At 32.5% G+C, this 21,881-nt stretch overlaps 2 protein-coding genes across 3 annotated transcripts; one reads left to right on the forward strand and one right to left on the reverse strand.

The window, feature by feature from the left end:
- Positions 1–2,702: 2,702 nt before the first annotated feature.
- On the reverse strand, positions 2,703–15,646 carry LOC132757210 (uncharacterized). 2 transcript variants are annotated; one of them, XM_060748422.1, is made up of 4 exons: positions 15,523–15,646; positions 5,319–7,007; positions 3,582–3,775; positions 2,703–3,103 (listed from the first exon to the last, which is right to left on the reverse strand). In XM_060748422.1, the coding sequence occupies exons 2-4, from the start codon at positions 6,948–6,950 to the stop codon at positions 2,761–2,763; spliced, it is 2,169 nt and encodes a 722-aa protein (XP_060604405.1). In that variant the 5' UTR covers positions 6,951–7,007; positions 15,523–15,646; the 3' UTR covers positions 2,703–2,760. The 2 variants fall into 2 exon arrangements, with proteins under 2 accessions (XP_060604405.1, XP_060604403.1); XM_060748420.1 differs by having other exon boundaries at positions 15,519–15,617.
- Positions 15,647–15,693: 47 nt separating this feature from the next.
- On the forward strand, positions 15,694–21,437 carry LOC132757211 (transmembrane protein 218-like). Its single transcript, XM_060748423.1, has 3 exons — positions 15,694–15,906; positions 17,755–17,848; positions 19,182–21,437. The coding sequence occupies exons 1-3, from the start codon at positions 15,791–15,793 to the stop codon at positions 19,323–19,325; spliced, it is 354 nt and encodes a 117-aa protein (XP_060604406.1). The 5' UTR covers positions 15,694–15,790; the 3' UTR covers positions 19,326–21,437.
- Positions 21,438–21,881: the final 444 nt, after the last annotated feature.

Consider the following 21,881-nt stretch of genomic DNA (forward strand, 5'->3'; position numbering starts at 1 on the left):
CCGAAAGTAGTCCGCTTTTTTGAAGCGGTTACTTCCCTTTATATGTAAACTAACGCCGAAAATTCAGGGGAGAACACTGCGTAAAGATGGTCAAATGACAGGCGCATTAATTTTCAAGCAAAATAATTCCCGAATGGTCAAAGTTAAGGCATTTTTTTTCAAATTATTTAAGTCAAATAAACATTGGATTGAATATCAGTGTTTAAATTAGTCTTATAGCCAATTTACTACAATTAAAACGCTGGAAAGCATTGGTGACACTTTACAAAAACAAATTGGTTTATAATCTCACAGCCTTCACCTTTCTGACATTCTGAGACCCAAACAAATTCAGCGCCTTCTGTGCTTTGATTCTACTCTGTATATGTCCAGGGTTTTCGTTCGTTAATGTCAATTGATTTTACACAACAATTTAGCTGATTATACAATAGCATTAATAATTAAATGGACAAATACTGTGGACAGACTGGCAGGTTAACGGATCGAATACCCTCATTTTACCGTAAAACACTTCAAATTAAAAAAACTGATAAGATAATGTTTTTGAGTATGTTTTTATTAAATTCTAGCATCAAACATAATTATAGAATCCAAAACTTATAATGTGAATCGGATTCAATAATATGCATGCAATAAGAAGATAAAAACGTAATTGTTTTTTCTTCTTCAAAACATCAATACGTAGCACAATGTTCAGTATTAAATATTTAAATATCTCTAAAAATAGACTAGTGTAAAATCAAAATTTTCCTCTGATAAATGTCTAATAGCAACAATTAGTAAGTGGTAGAATATAAAAAAAATGTTATGGCCGAGAGAAAAGTAGCCAGCGGAAACAGACAGGCCTTTGATTGATGCAAGATCGAGGTTGTGTGGGGAGCATTACACATTTAATGTTCTATATTGTCAGATCTTGTTAAAATGTTTGAGGAAAAATGTTTGTTTCAGAAATTTCAAGTTACTATTATCATCGAGCCCTGGTGATCTGGATACATACAGTGGTTATAAAGGCATCACTTCTCTGCGCTTTGAGATGACCGACTTCTTAATTATCACGTCACAAAATTACCCAGCTAGCTTATGGAAGGTCAGTGGCTCTACCTATGTATGCATTTGTATCTGAGTCTATCAAATATAATGACCGTATTAATAATGTTTGGTAGACATCAGTAAATCTGGCAAGTTGTCATATGTCCTTGACATAGAATGAAAGTGTAATTTAACAAGCATGCACGGTTAAAAAAAGTAATTGTTACTTGATCATCTTTCATTTAATTTTTGAAGACTTTAGTAGCTTTCAAATATCACAACAGTTACCTCCAGATTCGTCCTTTTTTATAATTTTTTTTTTGAAAGCATTTAAAAGTAAAACTTTGTGAAATGAACAAAGAAAATAATTTACACATTTCAAACAACACTTACTTAATGCGTTAGTAAGGCAGTAGAAATTTGGTGACATACAGTGTATACTGCAAAATCAGTCATTAACCCATTATTAAATGAATCTTTTTCGTTTTTTTACAGTCTTTGTATTTTTTCCCCAAGTTTGATTTTCTTGAAATAAGTGGCTCATTTGAAGGTGCCAACTTTGCATAATTGTAATATCAGATAAATAGGAGGGTCTTGAATTGCTAACCTGATATACATCGCTAGGAAAGGTCACACTTTTTATTTTTCAATGTTAAAGTCAGTAATGAGGTCACATTGGGTTTGTCATTTTTTACCCAAGCTGCATAATTTTTAAAACATTTGTAGCTGTCTGCTACAAAATGCTTTATGACAAATATCTGAGCCCTTGGCCTCACACAAGACTGAATTGTGTTTTACAATGCATAAGTCTATATAAACTAAGTGACCAAAATGTACAAACAAATTACAACTAAAGAGGCATGATTTATGTCACTTTTGTTGAGGACCACAAGGTGATGCTACATGCAGAATAACTACAATTTAAGCTTTGGGTATTGTACATTCAGAGAAACAGATTTGTGAGACTTTTTTACTATACAAGTCTATGTTAACTAAGTGGCCCCCTGGGTACTGCAATTATTACCTTAGAGGCACAACTATGATTTTTGAAGAGGTCCACTAGTCAATGTTACATGTCAAATATCTAAGCTTTTGGCATTGTAGTTTCATAAAATAAGACTAAATATAAATGTATTTTCCTATACAATTTTGTATAAACTAAGTTATCCCCAGGATGGAATCAGTTTTGTCACCAGAGACATGATTTTATTATATAACTATTGTAGAAGAACATGCCAAAATATCTAATCTTTGGGCATTGTACATGAAATTTCAGAGAAGAAAGTTTTAAAGACAGGGGCATGATTTCTATATTCAAGTTTTAAGAGGACCGCAAGGTGATTCTACAAGTTAAATATCTAAGCTCTAGACATTCATTTGTTAAGTGACTTAAGTCTATTTTTTGCTCCTGTTTCCTACTTATGCATCAGACAGGAACCATTTATAAAAGGTTTGCAGAGGACCATCAACGGATCATTCCTGTAGATATTGGTCAAAATCCATCAAGTGCTGAAGAAGAAGTTGTTCATAGAAATTGTGGACAACAATGGAGGACAGACAGCAGACACACTGACATCACAAAAGCTCACCTCTAAGCACTTTGTGCTCAGGTGAGCTACAGCTAAAAATTCACACCATTAAACCATATTATTGAAAGATAATGGAAACATGCAAATTGTATAAAAATTCTATTGCAAACAACTTGCAAACAAGTAACTCAAATGTTTTAGTTCAGTTAAATATCTCTGGAAAATCTGACAAAGAATCTGCCAGCAAAGATGTATATCTAGGATGAACATGTGTTCCATCAAATATGAATTCTTCTTTCAGCATCTCTCCTTCATCTGGACCATTAGTTAGGTCTTTAACAAAGTTCAACCAATGGATTGCTGGCTCTCTCAACAGCATTGTTGCCAAGATTCTATTAAACTGTGATACTATTGGACGGGTAACATCTAAGACTGGCAACACAGGATGAATGAAGAGTTTCCATTGGTGTTTTCTCTGCAGATTGTTCATTTCTTTAAGGTAGATGTCAATCACAGCTTCCATGCCATCCTCTATTGTGTCATACCTGAAAAATGTACAACATTTGTTTTCCTGCTTGATGAATTATTTACTGTACATAAAGTGCAAGTCTCAAGCTGATAAACAGTTAACCATAAAAATCATAAAAATTCTTAGAGATAAAGATATAAAGCAGGCCAATCCAAAATTGCTAACAAATTAATGGACAGACAACCAGGGACAAAAAGTAAAACCATCCTTCAATCATTTAAAAATACACAGAAAAAAAACAACAGCAAAAGATCTTGTTTACAGTATTAATCAAAGGAAACATATCCTGGCATGTAAGAATGAAACACTTGTAAATGTTGGACTATCAAACAAATATAGAAAAATATGGCAGACTTTCTTTTTTATTTGTAACAGGTTGCTTTTAAGCACTTCAAGTATAGGTGAGCTGAGGCAGAAACAAATGCTTGTAATAATCTATAAGTTATGGTCTTTAAGAAACCGTAACTCTGCAAAAACTAATATCAACAGTTTACCTGGCCTTTTCCCAACAGCTTAGTAAGGCTTCTCTACAGTCAATCTCACCAAGACAAACAATTACAGTGGCATTGTCTGGTATGTTTTTAATAGCTGAGTGGAAGTTCACCTTTGGATAAAACTTGCTTTCGTGTCTTAGATGCCAGATTTTTGTACCAGTTGAAAGGATTGGGTGCACAATGAATGTTGAGCCCTGTAATACAAAAATAGTAAGCATTTTATTGAATAGACATGTACTCGTGAATTATTAAAGAATATTTTAGATTTTCCGAGCTAATCCAGGACAAACACTTTCATTTACAGCTTTGGTCATAAGCACAATGGATTTACTTATCTATTGTGAACAGTAATGCACCATGAAGCTATAACAGGAAAGTTTGATTTAACCAAGGGATAAGCTTGGAAAAACACACATTTGCTTAGTTCTGGATAACAACTATAGATATCCCCCACAGTATGATACAAAGAACCTGATTAATTATGTTTCTCAGGGCATTATTATGTCAAAAACCCACAAAACTGAGCAGTGTTAATCAAAAGGACATTCTTTTAAGACATGAGACATTACGGCATTTCAATATCACTTTGAAATTACGCCATGCCATTTGGTCATTCATTTAAAGTATGTTTGTATAAGAAATACAATCTTAGGATTCAAGAGTAGTGAAAGATTGTTTATGCTCAAATTATTAAATTCATTGAATCCAGGAATAGAACCGGAATAAACATCATAAATTCAAATTTTAATTCTCCATTATTATAATTTGGTAATGCTGATCGAGAGATATACATGTATCAATTTATAAAAGATTTTACATCAAATTTTCTTAGAATCACTATCTAAAAGCACAATCTAAAAAGATCCTTAAATGTGTTAACATTGATAATAGTAATAAATATGGTTCTTGATGAAAAAATGGGGATAACTGAAATAAGCAATAGGAAGACAATCACTCCAAATTATACCAAGAAAATTTTGGTTTTTGGACATGATACTAGTACATGTATTTTTCCTTTAAATGAGATTTAACAATCATTGAAGTTTCATGTTGATATCACCAATACTTATGAGTTAGGCCCTGGGCAAAAGTTTAGTGCATGTAATAGACATAACAAAGGGCAATAACTCCAAAATTACACCAAAGAGTTAGGGCTTTTAACCATCACTATTCTTAAGCACTGCACTTATTCTTGTGATCTTATGAGATCTATCACTGATGGATATATCCAACATTTTTTAGTTATGTCCACGACAAAAATTACGAAAAATTAAAATGGCAATAACCAAAATTTTGTAAAAGAGATTCTTCAGCACTGGATTTTTTCTCTCAATGAGATGTAACCATATATGAAGTTTTGAGTTTGTAACTGAAGTAGTTTTAGTTTTATGTTCCCATCAATGAGTGATGGACAGACACAGGAAAGACAAAGAGATGGACAAAAGAATAAATGTCAGGACAGAAGACACCAAATACATCCTTGCAACCTGGCTGTGGTAGGCTCGGTCGGGAAAAGCTAAATAAAATGAAAACATCATTACAAGAATGTTATTCCTTAAACTAATGTACATTTGTGTTTCCAATAATAATACTGTAAGATGATTTTCAATATTATAAATACAGTACTCTTGCTATTCTTAGTCTTATTCACCTATCTTTATTTCTTTTCAAAATTATTTTGTCTGCATGGGTAACTTTGGAAAAGAATATTATCAAAAAATGCAATAGTATACAAACCTTTACAGTAATTTTCTGCCAAGCTGGTGGTATACAGTGACTGTCACCAATAAAATATATGTAATTTTCTCCAAGTGAGAGCTTCGTAGCAGGAATATCCCTATCGTATGTTTTGAACAAATCTCTGATGCAGCTGAAATATGCAGCTTCATTTCTAATGTTGCTATTGTGAAGGTCATGCCCTTCACATAAAGGATGAATCATCTCCAATAAAGGTGGAATATAATGCAACTGTCCTTTGATAAACAACACTTTGACAAGAGTAAACCAGAATGCAAGCAGATATTTCTCTTCATCAGTGTATTGTTTAGAACATGAAGTAATTTCTGAGTTAGAACCTTGTTTCACAGTTGCTACAACAACCTCGTCTGATACTAGTGAGTCATCTAGCTGTTCAGGTATGCTATCAATAACATCTTTAACATTTTCACATGTAAGATTATTTACAGACTTTTCTAAATATTTACTACAGTATTCTTTGTAGTACTTTATAATATCCTTATGCCTATCTACTATCTCTAAAGTATGAACATAAATAAGTGCAATGCTAGGATTACTTGGATCTGCTTCTAAAGCCAAACTAAACAACTCGAGACATTCTTTAATGGCACTAAAGTCTCTTAAACAGTTCCCAAGGAACACAAGTGCAGCAGAATCTTTCATCACTGGTTTAATCACTTCCTTTAATACTTCCATTCCATCAGGCTGTTGACATACTTCTGCAAATGTTTGCATAGCTTTTTTATCATTTTTAGCTCTTGCCAGAGTTGATATTAAAACTGACATTGCCTCCTCTTTCTGTGATGGTCCAAGTGGAAATAAAAGCCCTGCATATAGTACAAGAGCATCTTTATGTTCCACATCTTCTCTTAAAACCCCTTGAAGAACTGCTATAGCCATATCTTTCTGTTCTTTGATAAGGTAAGCTTTGGCAAGGAGCACATGAAGTTCATGTTTAGTCTCTGTGTCAAGACCATTAGAACTCCTAGCTAACTTGGAGCACTTCATGAGATACTCAATTGCCTCATCTCCATTACCACAGTCAACATGCACTTCTCCTGCTAACATATTTAAATCCACATCATTCTCAAACAGTTTTAATGCCTTCTTTGCCTGTGCTAATGCCTTCTTGAACCTACCTGCCTTTTTGTAGCATGTTATTATACCTTTGTAGGCAGCTTTATTTCGTGAATCTTCATCTAGGATCTCTTTATATACAGCAATAGCCTTTCTATATCTACAGTTACCAACATGAATAATTGCTGCATTATTTTTACTTATTAGAACATCTTTCTTCGAATCTTCACTTTCTGCTTTCTTTTCATTCTTTTCAATACCTAATTCTTCTACTCTCTCAGATACTTTATTGATTCCATCTTCTTTAAATTCAACATTTACATATAAATCATCCATATGCTTTACAGCTTTGTCCACTGAAGTACTTTCCTCAATAATTTTTCCTCTGCCATTCTTAACAGTACAAATTAATCTAAAAGTTTTAAATTCAGGGAATTTGTTTTTCAAAGATTCCGTAAATATGTTTACTGCTTCTTGCAAAGTGCCTGACCTGTTTTTTTCCCATACTATAACTACTGTTAGTTCTGGTTCTTCTGAATGCATGTAAAATTTCATCTCTCACAAAATAGTTCTATATGACTGTGATCATAACCTTTTTCTTGTTCTGTATTTCTGAAAAAGTTAAAAAGAGATAAATATAACTTTTGATCACATAATGTTCACTGAAAATTATTTTAAGTTAAACTAAGAGTAAGTCATATTTTCTCTCTCCCCCTCCCCGTCCCCCTGCACCAATGCCAACACACATGCCAAATTAATACTAAAACAAGGAATACAATTAGTATTCAGAGTGCCTGCCTACATGTATATCCAAGTTTCTCATATTATCAAGGTTTCTTGTACATGTATTATAGAAGCATGCTTAAAAGTGATAGAATAAATCCTGGTTTATCTTTAAAATGTGACAAAGCAGATCAATAACAATTGGTTGTTATGGAAAAATACAGTTTGCTATGAAAAGTCAATGGCTGCTATGAAGTCACTGTTTGCTATAGAAGTCAATGGTTGTTATGGTCTTACGGACAGTAAATGGTTCATATGGAAAGTCAATGGTTGCTATGTGAGTCACTAATAGCTATTTAAAGTCACTGTTTGCATGGAAGTCAATGGTTGCTGTAGAAAGTCACTAGTTGCTATGGAATTCTACAGTTGCTATGGAAATCCTTGGGTGCTATGGAAGTCAGTGGTTGCTTTGGAAAGTCAATGGTTGGAATAGAAATCATTGGTAGCTATGGAAAGTCAATGGTTGCTATGGCAAGTTAACGGATGTTATGAAAAGTCACTGGGTACTTAAGAAGTCTAAAGTTGCAACCGAAAGTCAATGATTGATATAGATGTGAGTCACTGGTTGCTATAGGAAGTTACTGGTTACCATGGAAGTCTTTGGTTACTATGGAAAGTCACTGGTTGCTATGGAAGTCAATGGTTGCAAAGGAAAGTCATGGTTGCTATGGAAAGTTAGGGGTTGCTATGGATGTCAATGGTTGCTTTGGAAAGTCACAGGTTGCTATGGCAAGTCATTTAGTGTTAAAGAAGTCTATGGTTGCTATGGACAGTCAATTGTTACTATGTGAGTCACTGGTTGCTATAGGAAATCACAGGTTGCTATGGAAGTTTGTGGTTGCTAAAGAAAGGCCCTAGTTGCTATGGAAATCAATGGTTGCTGTGGGAAGTCACTGGTTTCTAAGGAAGTCACTGGTTGCTATGGAAAGTCAATGGTTGACATGGAAATGCACTAGTTGCTTTGGAAAAGTCTCTGGTTGCTAAAGAGGTCTGTGGTTGCCATGGAAAATCAATGGTTCCTATATAAGTCACTAGTTGCTATGGAAAGTCAATGGTCCCTATGCGAAGTCACATATAAGGCAAACCTATGTTCTCCCAGGGTGGGGGCCAATATTGACTCCAGGGCTATAATTTGAATAATTTTTGTTACTATGTTTCATGTAAAATATGGTAAGACATAGCTTTGCAGTTTTCAAGGAGATTTTTTATGTATTTAATATACAAGCAAAAGCCAGAGGTCCACCAGACAATGTTTCATACCAAACATCTAGGCTGATGAGTGAAGCCTCTATATTATAATATAAGTATTAGTATGCGCCAATTCATCAGGCCTCGACATTAGCGGTGGTCCGTTGGTCCGAGACCACTTGATTTTGGCAAGGACCACCTAATTTAAAAACCCACTGGTCTGTTGGACCACTTGAATTTTCTGGTTGATGCAAAGCTCATTTGGAAGAATGGCGATTTGGTCAAAAACAGTTTATATGATTTTGTTAAAAATCTTGTGTCCGATGTACATGTATATGGTTCATTAATCTCTGATTAGTTAAAGAAGTTCTTAAGTCATCGATAACTTTCATTTGAAGTCGCTAACATTTTGTTTTGCAAGTTAAAAGAGTTTAGAATTTGTGATATTAATTTAGGTACAAAATTCATTCAAATGGTGCTAGTAATTATGCATCGTTGGATACCGGCAGCGGAACCATTAACATTTATGTTATGTTACATGTTAATCAACCGTGAGTATCCGATGATGGTAATTATATGATATCGGATAAACTTAAATTTCAGATACTTGAATAACGGCAGCAAACGAAATGATCTGGTAGAAATACATCTAGTAATTCTTTGCTATTTATCTTTATTTTAACTGTATAACGATAAGAGATGTATTTCTCCTAGAGTTAAAATTAATTTAAAAGGTTAAAAATACTCAATTTAAAAAATGAATATCAACCAACAAGCAACAGGGAGGTTAAACTTCTGTATTATAAATCTGTGAGAAAAATAAGCTATTTAAACTACAGTTAAACATAACATTACGTTGTAATTATTTTAATAATTTAGATATTTCATTGGTTTCAAAGACAAGAATAAGATAATTTATTAGTTTTATTAAAAATGTTAATCTATTAAAGATACTATGTTACTGTCATGATTATAAGACGTACCACGTATCAGCAATGAATATTTCAATAACAGTAAGAAAATTACAGACACAAATGGTTTCACTATTCCCTAACTTGATTTGAGGGAGAAATCACTTCAATATGAAAGTTAACATAAATAAGAGCTCTGTTGTGTATTTTTGAATGAGATAAAAACAAACAAACAAATAAATCTACGATAGAGTACCTAGTGACTTGCTCTCCCTTTTCTAATTAGATGAAAAATACATATCTAAAAATATCTGTTTTCTTTAAAGGTTAATAATACATCTTTGTCATCAAGGTTAAACATTTTTATTTTACATTTCCAGTAAAATGATATAATAATGATAATTGACCACCTATCTTCTGGAAGGACCACCTAACTTTCAAATCTAGTGGTCCGGCGTACCACCTGCTAAAAATGTTAGTGTCGAGGCCTGTTCATACATTTAAATTTACATGGTTGTTGTGATGTAGCGTGTACTAGTCTACCTACTGCCAAATAAAGACTGAATCATAGAGTGTAAAAAAAAATCTCAGACAACACTTGTTAAACATGCAAGAATAACTTAGGCTAACAAGGGGTGGGTTTATTATGTCACCTCTCTGTCAATTTGCAACACAATATTTAATTTTTAATTTTTCCAGCATTCCAAATTATTCACATAGTAAAATTTTTGACTGATTCAAATATGCTGCAAGTTTTTGATAAATTTCAGTTATTATTTATTTATACTCAACTCATTCATAAAATATAGAATAAAAAGAAATAAATGCCAAGTTTCAAGATACTCTTTTCCTGAAATGAAATTATTAATCCCGAAATTTGATTTTAAATGAATTTAGTTTCTCTGATGAGTGGATTCAAATCAAGATATCATATAAAACATGAAATTATTTTTATGGCCAAATTCAAAAATGTAAAATGTCTAGTCGGCTATTTGTTTACATGAATACCGGCAACCAAGGGGAAGTAATTGTGAGCTAAATAAAATCAATATTTTTGTTAAAAAAGTTGAGAGGGACAACCCTTGTTGCAGTTAATAAACATTTTTGTCCAAAAAATATAATCAGTTGAATGTGTTCATGTATAAAGTTGATTACAGAGTGCACACAAATCATTTCATAAAAGTATTAATATATTTCTTTGTCAACCTGGCATAGATCAAAAATCATTCTCGCAGGGCGGAGATGCACAGTATGAATAGAATAGAATAGAATAACTTTTATTTCCAGTCATGTTAAATGACATGTAAATCACAATAATAATAATGAGATCAAAGATCAAATAAAGACATTAAAGAAACTAAAATTTGATTTGTATTAAAAAAAAACTTGTTATTTGTATAACAATGAACTTAAAGAAAAGACAAAGCAAACAAACAAAATAAATGACACAGTTTTGCTACCTAGACTTATCTTAACTATTAAACATCATAATTAAATAAATAAATAAATAATGACATTATGTTTTAAGTATTCTTTTGAATGACATTCAAGTTACGCAAAAAGTTAGCCTATACCAGTATGATAACATTATTATCCCTGTTTCTCGTATTCTCGGGGTTTCTCGTATTCTTGTGGAATATTTAAAACGGATGGAAGCGACGCTCGCGACTTCCGCCGATATCCGAAAACATGTCTATTTAGCAGAGCATTTTCATCCCCATTAAAAAAATAAAAGAAATGCGACAAAAGCAAATAAAAAAACAAAATAACTGTGAAAATAATCGTAAAATCCAGTGAATAAACATTAAATTTATCAATTTTCCCCCCAAAATCACGAATTTTCTAGTTTTTTCCATGTTACAGAAACCTCTAGCGGGTCCCTGACGCAAGACGCTTATATGACGGTCTCACACTACTATTTATACAATACAGCTCAAAATATTTGTTCCATGAATAGATATTTTAAAAAAGATATGAACTCCAATTAAAAACCAATAATGAAACATTATTTATCCTAAACACATTTCATTTTTGACAACTGCAATGGAAAACAGTAGTATTCATTGTTTAATGCTCAAATAACTAATAAGTAACTAATAAATAAACGTAAACTTAATATATTTTAGAGAGATTATGTAAATAACAAGAGCGATCAGTAATCACATGTGTCGCCTCATGATGGCCAATTTCATGTTGGGACAAATTTTGTGACAGACGGACAGACAGACGGACAGTGCACAACTAGACTAACCACTTTGTACTGATCATTCCTGTAAAGTTTGGATAAAATTGCACCAGTAGTTTATGAGGAGTAGTCCGGACAAGCTTTTGCGTATCTGGCAACACACAGAAAAAAACACCTTTTTATCAAAGGGCCATAACTCGGCCAAAAATCATTCAACCGGAAAACCCGTGCAATATGCGCAAGGACTTGAGCTACAGATCAATCCTGTAAAGTTTCATTGAAATTGCATAAGTGGTATAAGAGAAGTAGTCTGGACAAACTTTAAAAATAAAAATTATTAAAGGGCCATAACTCAAACAAAAATCATTAAACCGGAAAATGCTGACAATATGCACAAGTAGACTTGGTACTGATCATTCCTGTAAAGTTTGGATGAAATTTCACCAGTAGTTTATGAGGAGTAGTCCGGACAAGCTTTTGTGTATCTGGCAACACACAGAAAAAGAAACCTTTTTATCAAAGGGCCATAACTCGGCCAAAAATCATTCAACCGGAAAACCAGTGCAATATGCGCAAGGACTTGAGCTACAGATCAATCCTGTAAAGTTTCATTGAAATTGCATTAGTGGTATAAGAGAAGTAGTCCGGACAAACTTTAAAATTAAAAATTATTAAAGGGCCATAACTCTGACAAAAAAATCATTGAACCGGAAAATCCTGACAATGTGCACAACTAGAATTGGTACTGATCATTCCAGTAAAGTTTGGATGAAATTGCACTAGTAGTTTATGAGGAGTAGTCCAGACAAGTTTTGTGACAGACGGACGGACAGACAGACGGACAGACAGACGACGGAGAAGTGATCCCTATATGTCGCCACTACTCCGTAGAGGCGACACAACAACACTAAATTGAGCTCAAACTATTTCTGGAACAATCAAAATCATGTGGTACCAAAGAGGCGTCAATATGATCCTAAAAGTTTGATATGGCCTGCCAAGCTGTTATCAAAACACAATAAAATTACAGATTTAAGCCATTTAACACTTAATTAGGAGTGGCACTAATGATTTGAACTGGTATGTAGAATAAAATCATCACATAGCTACCAGCCTTAACAACCAATCAGATTCCACGAGAATACGAGAAAGAACCTGCTTCACATAAAGGGTGAAGGTCAGTATATAGGAAGGATTTACCACCACGTCACTGATAGCTGCTGTGTGGACTACGTATACACACAATCTTAGAAGGTCGTACATTCACATGTAAACAATGGTAGTATTTTCTGTAAAGTTAACATAAGATGATGTTCCTGGGGCAAAGTTTTAAAAATCAGAATTATCTGAACTTAATTTTTTGTAATATTCAAAATGAAGAAAAAAGATACAAAACTATTTTCTAAATAGTATTGATATATTTTATATATAAGATAAGTGTGATGTTATAAAGGGTTAAATTTTTGCTAAACATCTACATGTACTTTAATTTCTTTTGTCTATATCAATCTTGAAACAACTCGCTACATATGTTCTATGAATTATCATTTTTATGTGAAATATGCCTGCTAATTGCTCAGTTTTGTTTCATTTTAATTTTCCCTTTTTTCACCCTGTCAATGTAAATATGTTTTATGATTCAAGGGTATTATATTTCAGCCATTGTTAAATGTATGCTTAAGACCCAAAACTGAGTGTTGTTAACATAAATATAATTTAAAACTTTATGCTTAGTTCATGTTCAGTTTTAAGTATTAAGCAAGTTAATTAAAGTGACATTATGCTCATATTTTCATAGTCAATTTGAGCTGAATTGACCTTATATTTATAAAGATTGACTGTTAAAATGGTGTTTGACCAACTGGTGATATTTGAAAATGTTTGGGATAAATTTAATTTATTTAAAAAGTTGACAAAATCCCAAGTTAAACATGTTTACAGCAGCCAATAAAAAAAAGAAAAGGCAACATAATTACTCAAAATAGTCATGTGTCACATCTGTGGTGGGATCAGGTAGATATGATAATGACCTCAGTGAATTTATTTCAGAATACAAGTACACCTCTAAAACTATATCATACTTATAAGCTAGGCATTATATATTTGATGTAGTTAACTAATTATAACTTTTTTTAAGGCCACATATCATAACAAATATCTAAACAATGTCTTTATAACTGTTCGAATATTTCTTTTGCCTACAGTTTTTATAATTGTTTGAAGATTTCTTTTCCCTACAGTTTTATTTATTTTCAATAAAAAATAAATAAATAGGAAATATGAGATAAGAAATATTGTTTTGTTTATATAATTTTGTAGTCAGTACCTTTAAAAGTACAATAGAATTGCATCGTTTCTTACAATAATTAAACATATTTTCCCAGTCACTTTGCAAGCTTAATGTTAATGCTTTACTTTAATTATTTTCAATCACTTGTTTTATTCGCGATGAATTAAGTTTATGATGAATTAAGTGTACGTTATTTTTTTGCTGATTTAAAAAATGATAACAGTTTCTTGACAATATTTCTAAGCAAGTTTGTTTCACATATAATGTCTTTATTGTAAATAAATAGTTACTCAACATATTGTTAATCTTTTCTTTATTCATGAACCATTTAACTGATATTTTCTTAAATTTATGATAATGCAATCATTTTTCTATTTGGGGACTAATGATGCTTTAGCATCAAAACCTCTACTTTATTGAAACAGAGCTCATATTTATTTCTTAATAGACATAAACACCATAGTTTTCTTATGTAAAATGACTAAGTAGTACAAAGAGGATGTACGACCAACAACGGTTGCTATGGTCAGTGCTTATCAGCAATTCTATTTTTAGAATATTGGCCACTGGTAAATCGATTTCGAGACGTTTCGGCCCCAAGACGTATCGGCCCCAAACTACCAAATCGGCCCCAGAATAAGTACTGTATTTTAAACCTATATATTAATAGCATTTCAATAAAAAAAAAAATTTATATATATATTTAATCATTTTGTATAAAAACTAGATTATTATAGTAGTAGGGGGAAAGTAATCAATACAAACAGAACAGAACATAAACTTTATTTGAAAAAATATAATTACACAAACAAACAATTATTAACCATATATAGATAATATTTTATTTGAATGATTAAGAAGCAAGACACAAAACAATACCGCCAATTAGCATAAAGTATAAACAGTTAATTAGTTACACTTACGTATAGTTTAATTAAGATCAAAAGAGAATGTTTTCTAAGGAAAAATTGTAAGTAACTTTCTTAATCCAGAAGTTTTAGTGGTTTGTTTTATAAGTAAGTAACCGGCCTTTATTGTTTGTTACACCTTTAAAAACATTAACGTATATCTAAATCGTTCAAGAGATCAAAAGATAATAAATAATTATTCAAAGAATTAAAGTTTCATAATTGTTTAATTGTAATTCAATTTATTGTTGTTGATAAATCAAGCAATACACTATAGTGGGGCCGAAACGTCTCGCGGAAAAGGGCCGAAACGTCCAGGGGCCGATTTTTTGACTGGGGCCGATTTGGTTTGGGGCCGAAACGTCCTGTTTGCGGTAAATCTCTCCTATACAAGCAGAAATATCTTTTGTTTTGCTTACAGTTACGATCTTTCTTTCTATATATTTTGTTAATAAGGTATTTCTCTGTGTACCAGGCAAAAAATACTGTAACAGAATGTTTTATAAATATTATGCAACCAAGTTTAGTCCTTAACCCCCCCCCCCCCGAGAGTATGAGAAAACAGGATATATCAAACCCCAAAATACACCTGAAAATGAGTTGATTTGTTTTTTAAAAAAACAAACAATCTTGGTTCCGTTTATATAAACAAGACAAGTCCTGGATTGATATAAACAACATTGAATTTTACTCATTTACACTTTATATTGGCACCCTTTGTTTTTTGAAAATCGTCATAGACGAATCGTCCGTGGGACGAATCATTAAATTTTAGACTGAAGGATTTCCCCGGAGATAGCATGGTTAATTGTTGTTTTTTGGGGATTTTTTTGCAAATATTATTATAAACGAAACTACCTACATGTTTTAAATCACTCATTTAACGAGTCTTTGCATTGAAACCTCCCCAAAAGTGATTTTATAAAAATTCAATAACATCTTAATCATTGGACGCTTTTAACAGATCTCTTCACTGACTGAGATGTTGCAGAAATGTGTGCTAAGATTTCATTGGTTTAGATTTTTGAAGCGTCCAATTATTTCTTATGTTACAAATCTCTTCCTGACACATTTGTTGACATTCGTGATAGATGTTGTGACTTGTCTTACACGAGAGATAACTTTAAAAAATGACGGACCATAACACTGTTTTAGGGGTTGGCATTGGCCTTTTCCTCATAATACTTGTTTGGGCATTAAGCTTATTTCTATGTTTAGTATTTTCCAGATCGACAGGGGCAATATCGTAAGTGCATCACTCAGGAAAATTCTTGAGAATCATGAATTTTTCCACAGAATTGAATTCACATCAAGATTTTTCTTCTTCCCCTTTTGCAGGAACAATTAACTTTTTTCTCAAATTAAACGGCATTGCCCTTTCCTCTAATTGTGAAGAAAACCTTGACTTTGTTCTCTGGACAAGTGAATGTACTTGGCTTTAAGGCTGCTTCTTGTCCCAGGCAAAATTAAAGAGCCATCCACATTTTGAGCATTGGACTGTGAATTGGGCAACCCGGTTCGATTCCCTTACCGCGCAGGTCACTTTCATAATTGTGATTCATCATGAAATCCTTTCTACGGTCATTTGCACTGTACCTCGATCTGCTCTTGTATGTACAGAAGTTTCAGTTCCTTGTGGAAAGTAATGTCAGCTGGTACTGCTGTCAAGCAGTTTACCAGTCAGTGTCTATTCTAGGATTTGAAAAAAACAGGAAGTATTTTTACCGAAAAGTGAGAATTTATTACATTTGTTGATCTTTTTCCTTCTTTCTCTATGTAGAATTTTACCCCTGCCTCTCTAAAAATGGGGAGGAATTTTTAAAGAATATGAGTGAATTCACCCCCATCCCCCTCCTAGAAAAGACACTGACTGATAAACTGCTTGACAGCCTGCCCAGGTGGTTGAACTATGCTCTGGTGAATTTAATGTGGCTTAATTACTGCCGTGATCTGGAGTGAAAAATACCAACACCACCACCAGGCTAAATTAAAGTGATTGGGCAAACTTTAAGTAATAATATAAAGCAGTGTGAAAGCAGTTTTTGTGTCGCCTTGAAAAGGCGACATATAGGGGTTACTTTTGTCGGCGTTGTCGGCGTCGTTGTCGCCTTTTTGTCCAGGCCAAATTTTCCTAAATTATAAAAGCTATAGACTTGAAACTTCACAGGATGATAGATCTTATTGATAAGAAGTACAGTGCACAGAAACTGCTGCTCTGCAGTTCTAATTTTTTGAGTTATTGCCCTTTTGTCCTGGCCATTTCTCCTAAACTATATTGTTCACAAGGCGACACATCCGACTCGCAGAGTTCTAGTTATCAATGTAACATTGTTTTTATGTAGTTTATACTTATTATTTTTACTTTGTGTTGGAAGCTCGAAGCTTATTGAAACACTCAAATTTGTTCCTGGGGCCAACTCCGTGGGGATATAAATGCAACAAATTTGCTTGTTTTCTTAAATTTCTGGGGGCAGGCAGGGGCCCATTGGGTAGAAGAATCTAGTTGTTTTAAGGGGAATTTTGTCTGTCAACTAAAATACTCATAATGTTGAGTTTTAAACTGTTTTATGTATTCTATTTTACAAAAAGCAAATTTCAGTATGATATTGTAAAGGGTCTTAAGTTTTAGGCAGTAAGAATTAAAAAAAAATAGATAAGGGGATTATGTTTAAAATGTATAATAAATGCGGAAGGGAATTTGGCCCCAAAATTTGAGAAATGAGGACCCTGTCAACACTAGAAAGACTTTTGCAAATGAAAATTACATAGATTTTTATTGATTTCAAATGTATAATAAGGCAAATTTGTTCAGTGGTTTTATCAAGACCAGTGGTTTCATCAAAATCATTGATTCTAATAACTCTATTGCTTAAAAGACTGTCAAAATATAAATTCATTTCTAAAACAATAAGCCAATGTCATTATGAAATGAAAGGAAATTTGTAAAATTTTCTATTTAACACCTCAGAAAAATCAAATATTTTGATATGAAACCTTGATACAATTGGCAATGAAAAACCCAGCTTGAACAGTTTGGGAGCTAAACACCTGATGTTCTTTGTTGTAATGAGTTGTTTTGTTTTTTACATTTCAGGAATGTTGGTATTGTGATGATTCTATTTGCTATTCTGTTTTCTGTGATATTATTGGTTCTACCAAGAGAAGATTTTGAAGCCCCAACAACAAAGGTATTTTAAGCGTATTGTCTATTTCATAGGGTATGCTTTTAATTGCAAAAAGGTGCATTAATTTACATGGCAGTCAGTTATTTGCTGACTAAATAGTTGTTTTTATGTAAATGTAAATTAAGTACTGTTTTACTTTGTTTTTAAATGTAGTTGAGTAAACACTCATTTAACATTTGATTTATCTTTTTATTATAATCCATTCTGATACTTGGTGTCTAAACTTGAAGAAATATGAGCCGCGTCACAACAAAACCAACATAATGGGTTTGCGACCAGCATAGATCCAGACCAGCCTGCACATCCGCGCAGTCTGATCAGGATCCATGCTGTTTGCTTACAAACCCTATAACAAGTAGAGAAACTGACAGCAAACAGCATGGATCCTGATCAGACTGTGCGGATGCGCAGGCTGATCTGGATTCATGCTGGTCGCAAACCCATTATGTTGGTTTTGTCATGACGCGGCTCATATTAATCAGTGCAATTGTGTATTTGTAAGTAGTGTTTATGACTTGTGTAAACATTTCAGAATAAACCATCAAAGGTAACCTAAATAATGCTCTCACTATGACGTGTTAAATGATCACTGTTCCAGATCTTTCAGATTGACTCAAATCAATTAACGTTGCACAAAATAATGAATCAACACCTTGAAATCATAAAATCACATAAAATGAGTTTTCATCATTTGAAGAAATTGAATACATTTTGTATGTCTTTACTAATCTTTATGTATTATATCGCAGTGTTTGAAAAATGTATCCTTTGATCTGTTACAGCCACCTTAATGCCTGTCTAATCAGTCCTAAATAATCAAATATCTTTTAGCCAAACTGAGAATTAAAGTTTCAGAATCATTATATACTTTAGTTTTTACTATAACTAATATGTCTATCAGCAAGCATCAGAATTTCACAAATGGCATGATCTATAAAAATATTGATCACTTAAAATTTATTTTATAAATTTGTGTGCTAGTTTACTAATTAGCCTAATTAAGGGACTCCAGAGCAAGAAATGATAACATATTACAAATGTGTTTTCTTGCAGCTATGAATTTTAAGTGCCTTATTGGTTTTCAGTTTTTCCAATTGAGAAAGTGTGCTTATTTAAGATATAACCTCAAAATGTACCATCATTATGACTTACAGATTGGCCATTATATAATTACCATTCAATGATGTTCTTTGTTTTACATACATCTAGTTCTAATGCTGGCTTTAATTAATCAGGTCTTAAAGTGACCTTATGTGATTGCTGTATCTGATGTTTTAAGGTGATTTATAAAAGTTATTTTGTATATTAAATAAATTCTTATGATTTTTATTTTCAGAAATATGATTACTCAATCATCTTTCGATCGGTGTTGATTGCTGGATGTTCTTTATTCCTGGTGATTGGAATGGTTATCTTCCTACTTTTACATTTAATGGAACCAATCTACGCAAAACCAATACGAAGACTTAAACTTACGTAGATGTATTGACACATATTGAGTGCTAGAAAACAAACCTTGTGCCAAGATAATTGTGATAAAGAGAAATAACTCATGCTGAGAAAAATCAGAAGACAGGAAATAAAATAAAAATCTTGTGGTTCAGCTAAAAGACAATGGGGAAAAAGATTTAAAGTTGATGATTGTTTGAATTTGTCAATTGAACGTGTTTGAATAAAACAGGGTTGAAATTTGTAATCTATTGTTTGACAACTATGAATTTAAAGTGATATTATGCCTGTCCATGTGTAAATGGTGATGGACAGGTCAAAGTCGAAATAACTTAAAGATTTAGCCATTATTGTTTTCAATTTTATAGACTAGTTCACGTGTATTATCAATAAATTACATGACTCATAGAAAATTCTATAAATAGCCTTCAGAGTGTATTGTTACTTTTAAATTGATAAAAAGAGTAGGGAAGGCTTTTATGCTGTAGGCATTTGTTATATTTTATCCTAAACATTTTTCATCATAAATTATTTGTCAGTAAACATTATATTTAATAGCCAAAAGCCAATTCAGCTGAACTCAACAGTGAAAAAGTGAGCATAATGTCACTTTTGGTAAGAATAAACAACATTCACCCCCTGTAAATTGTAACCACAGTCTTGCATTCCAGTGAAGGACTGAGCAGAGTTATTCCTTTCATCTATCACCACATTGCTAAGTCAATGCCACAGATTTAATTTGGCATCAAAATAACTGGGATAATGTCCGAATTGCAGTGCTGTGGCTTTAGGAATGGGTTTTATTACCTGACTGGTTTGAAAATCTAAATGTTCCTGCAGTTCCTCAGGGAATGAGTGCAGTGCCATGGTTACAATTGACTTATGCTAGCAAATGTATCAGATTATTTTCTTGTAGCTTTTAATAGCTTATGAAACACAGTTAATGTGAAGATTCTATAAGTTGTAAAATTGTTAAGCAAAACAGTTAAATGTTGCTACATTATTTGTGTATGAAACTTTGTGCTTTAAGATGTTTGTTGTAAAATGGTTTTATTTTGAATAAGAAAATATATAATGAAAATCCTTTAAACAGAAAAAAGTGTAAGGGCAAAGATTTAAAGGTATTTTGTAATTGTTTTTTCTTCATTTCATATGTTACAATTTGTATAGATATAAATATGATAAAGGTTTGTCAGAACTCTATACATAACACATGATATTTGTTTCAAAAAGTACAATTTTAATGATGGAAATGAATTGTTTCTATAGTGAATGTTAAAATAGGATGGAGAACTTATATTTTATTATTTCCATTTTATGCTCCGCATTATAATTTTGGGGTGATATAGTTGTTGATTTGCCTACCCTTACATCAGTTGTACATGTGACAATGATGTACTATTCATATAACACCTATAGCACTTATTGACCAACATCTTAAACATGCACTGAATACTACATGTGACCTTGGTTGAGGTGTGAGGTCAATTAGGGGTCAAGGTCAACGAGACTGAAAACAGATGTTAGTATTTACCATCATAGAGCATTTGTTTATTGACATATTTTGGTTGTTGAGTTGCACATATCTCTGCCCTTTAAGAAGTTTTTTTTTGAGCTCATTGGGGGTAAAAGTCACTTAGCTTAAAATAGGTTTTTGTGCTCCTAGAAGCAAAGAAAGTTAAAGAACCATAATGCTACCTAAAAATGCTTGATAATTTCTTCATTAGGATAAATGCGGATAAAAATTATGAATAATGCTTGTCCAGAGTTTGACTCTATTTCATTGAAACTTCACACAGTTGAGGAAGTGCAGTGTTAAAGAATCAGAATTCTATATTATTTAGTTTTTCAGCCTCTCACTTTATAATACTTAATAATGCTTATCCCAGAGAGTTATTTGGAAAGTATTGAATGCTTTATTTTCACACAGTGAAAGAGATTAGTGGTATACTCAAACTTATGGATGGAGTAAGGGGTCAAGTTTACCAGCTCTCATTCAGTGCTATAAAAATGTTATGGATATTACTCTTTTAAATTATTTATGTATGATTTTATCTCAAATGTTTAATATAGATGTTAATTTATTAATATTTGTTAATAACTTAGCTTATAGAAATATTGCAGTAAACATTGAAATCTATAATGATTTGTTCTGTTTCTTTATCATCAGCTGCAATGTTTACATCACTATATATTTATACCTTTGCTATAAAACCATATATCAATTATTATCAAGGGTCCAAATCATTCAATGTCCTTAAAATTATATTATGTGTACATTAGTTTTGCTTTCAATGCCTTAAACCTGGCAATGTTTTCTGAAGTCCATCAATTTAGTCTCCAGTGTGAACAATAAACTGCTATAAAACCACCACAATGTCTCACTCCTTTACAAAACACAGGACCAAGATGATATTTGGTTCCAGTCGAATACACAAGTAGGTAAGTAGGTCACAAGACCATGACTTTTCAGTGTGACCTTTACCTTGGTCAAAGGGACCTGAATTTTATACTGGTGAAAATTTGTACCAAGTTATAATAAAATCTCTCAATGCACATTGAAGTTTTGTCCCTGACAAGTGTTTTA

This window comes from Ruditapes philippinarum, unplaced genomic scaffold (genome assembly GCF_026571515.1).
Source record: "Ruditapes philippinarum isolate M1 unplaced genomic scaffold, ASM2657151v2 ctg1469_1_1_1_1, whole genome shotgun sequence".
In the NCBI taxonomy this organism is placed as follows: Eukaryota; Metazoa; Mollusca; class Bivalvia; order Venerida; family Veneridae; genus Ruditapes; species Ruditapes philippinarum.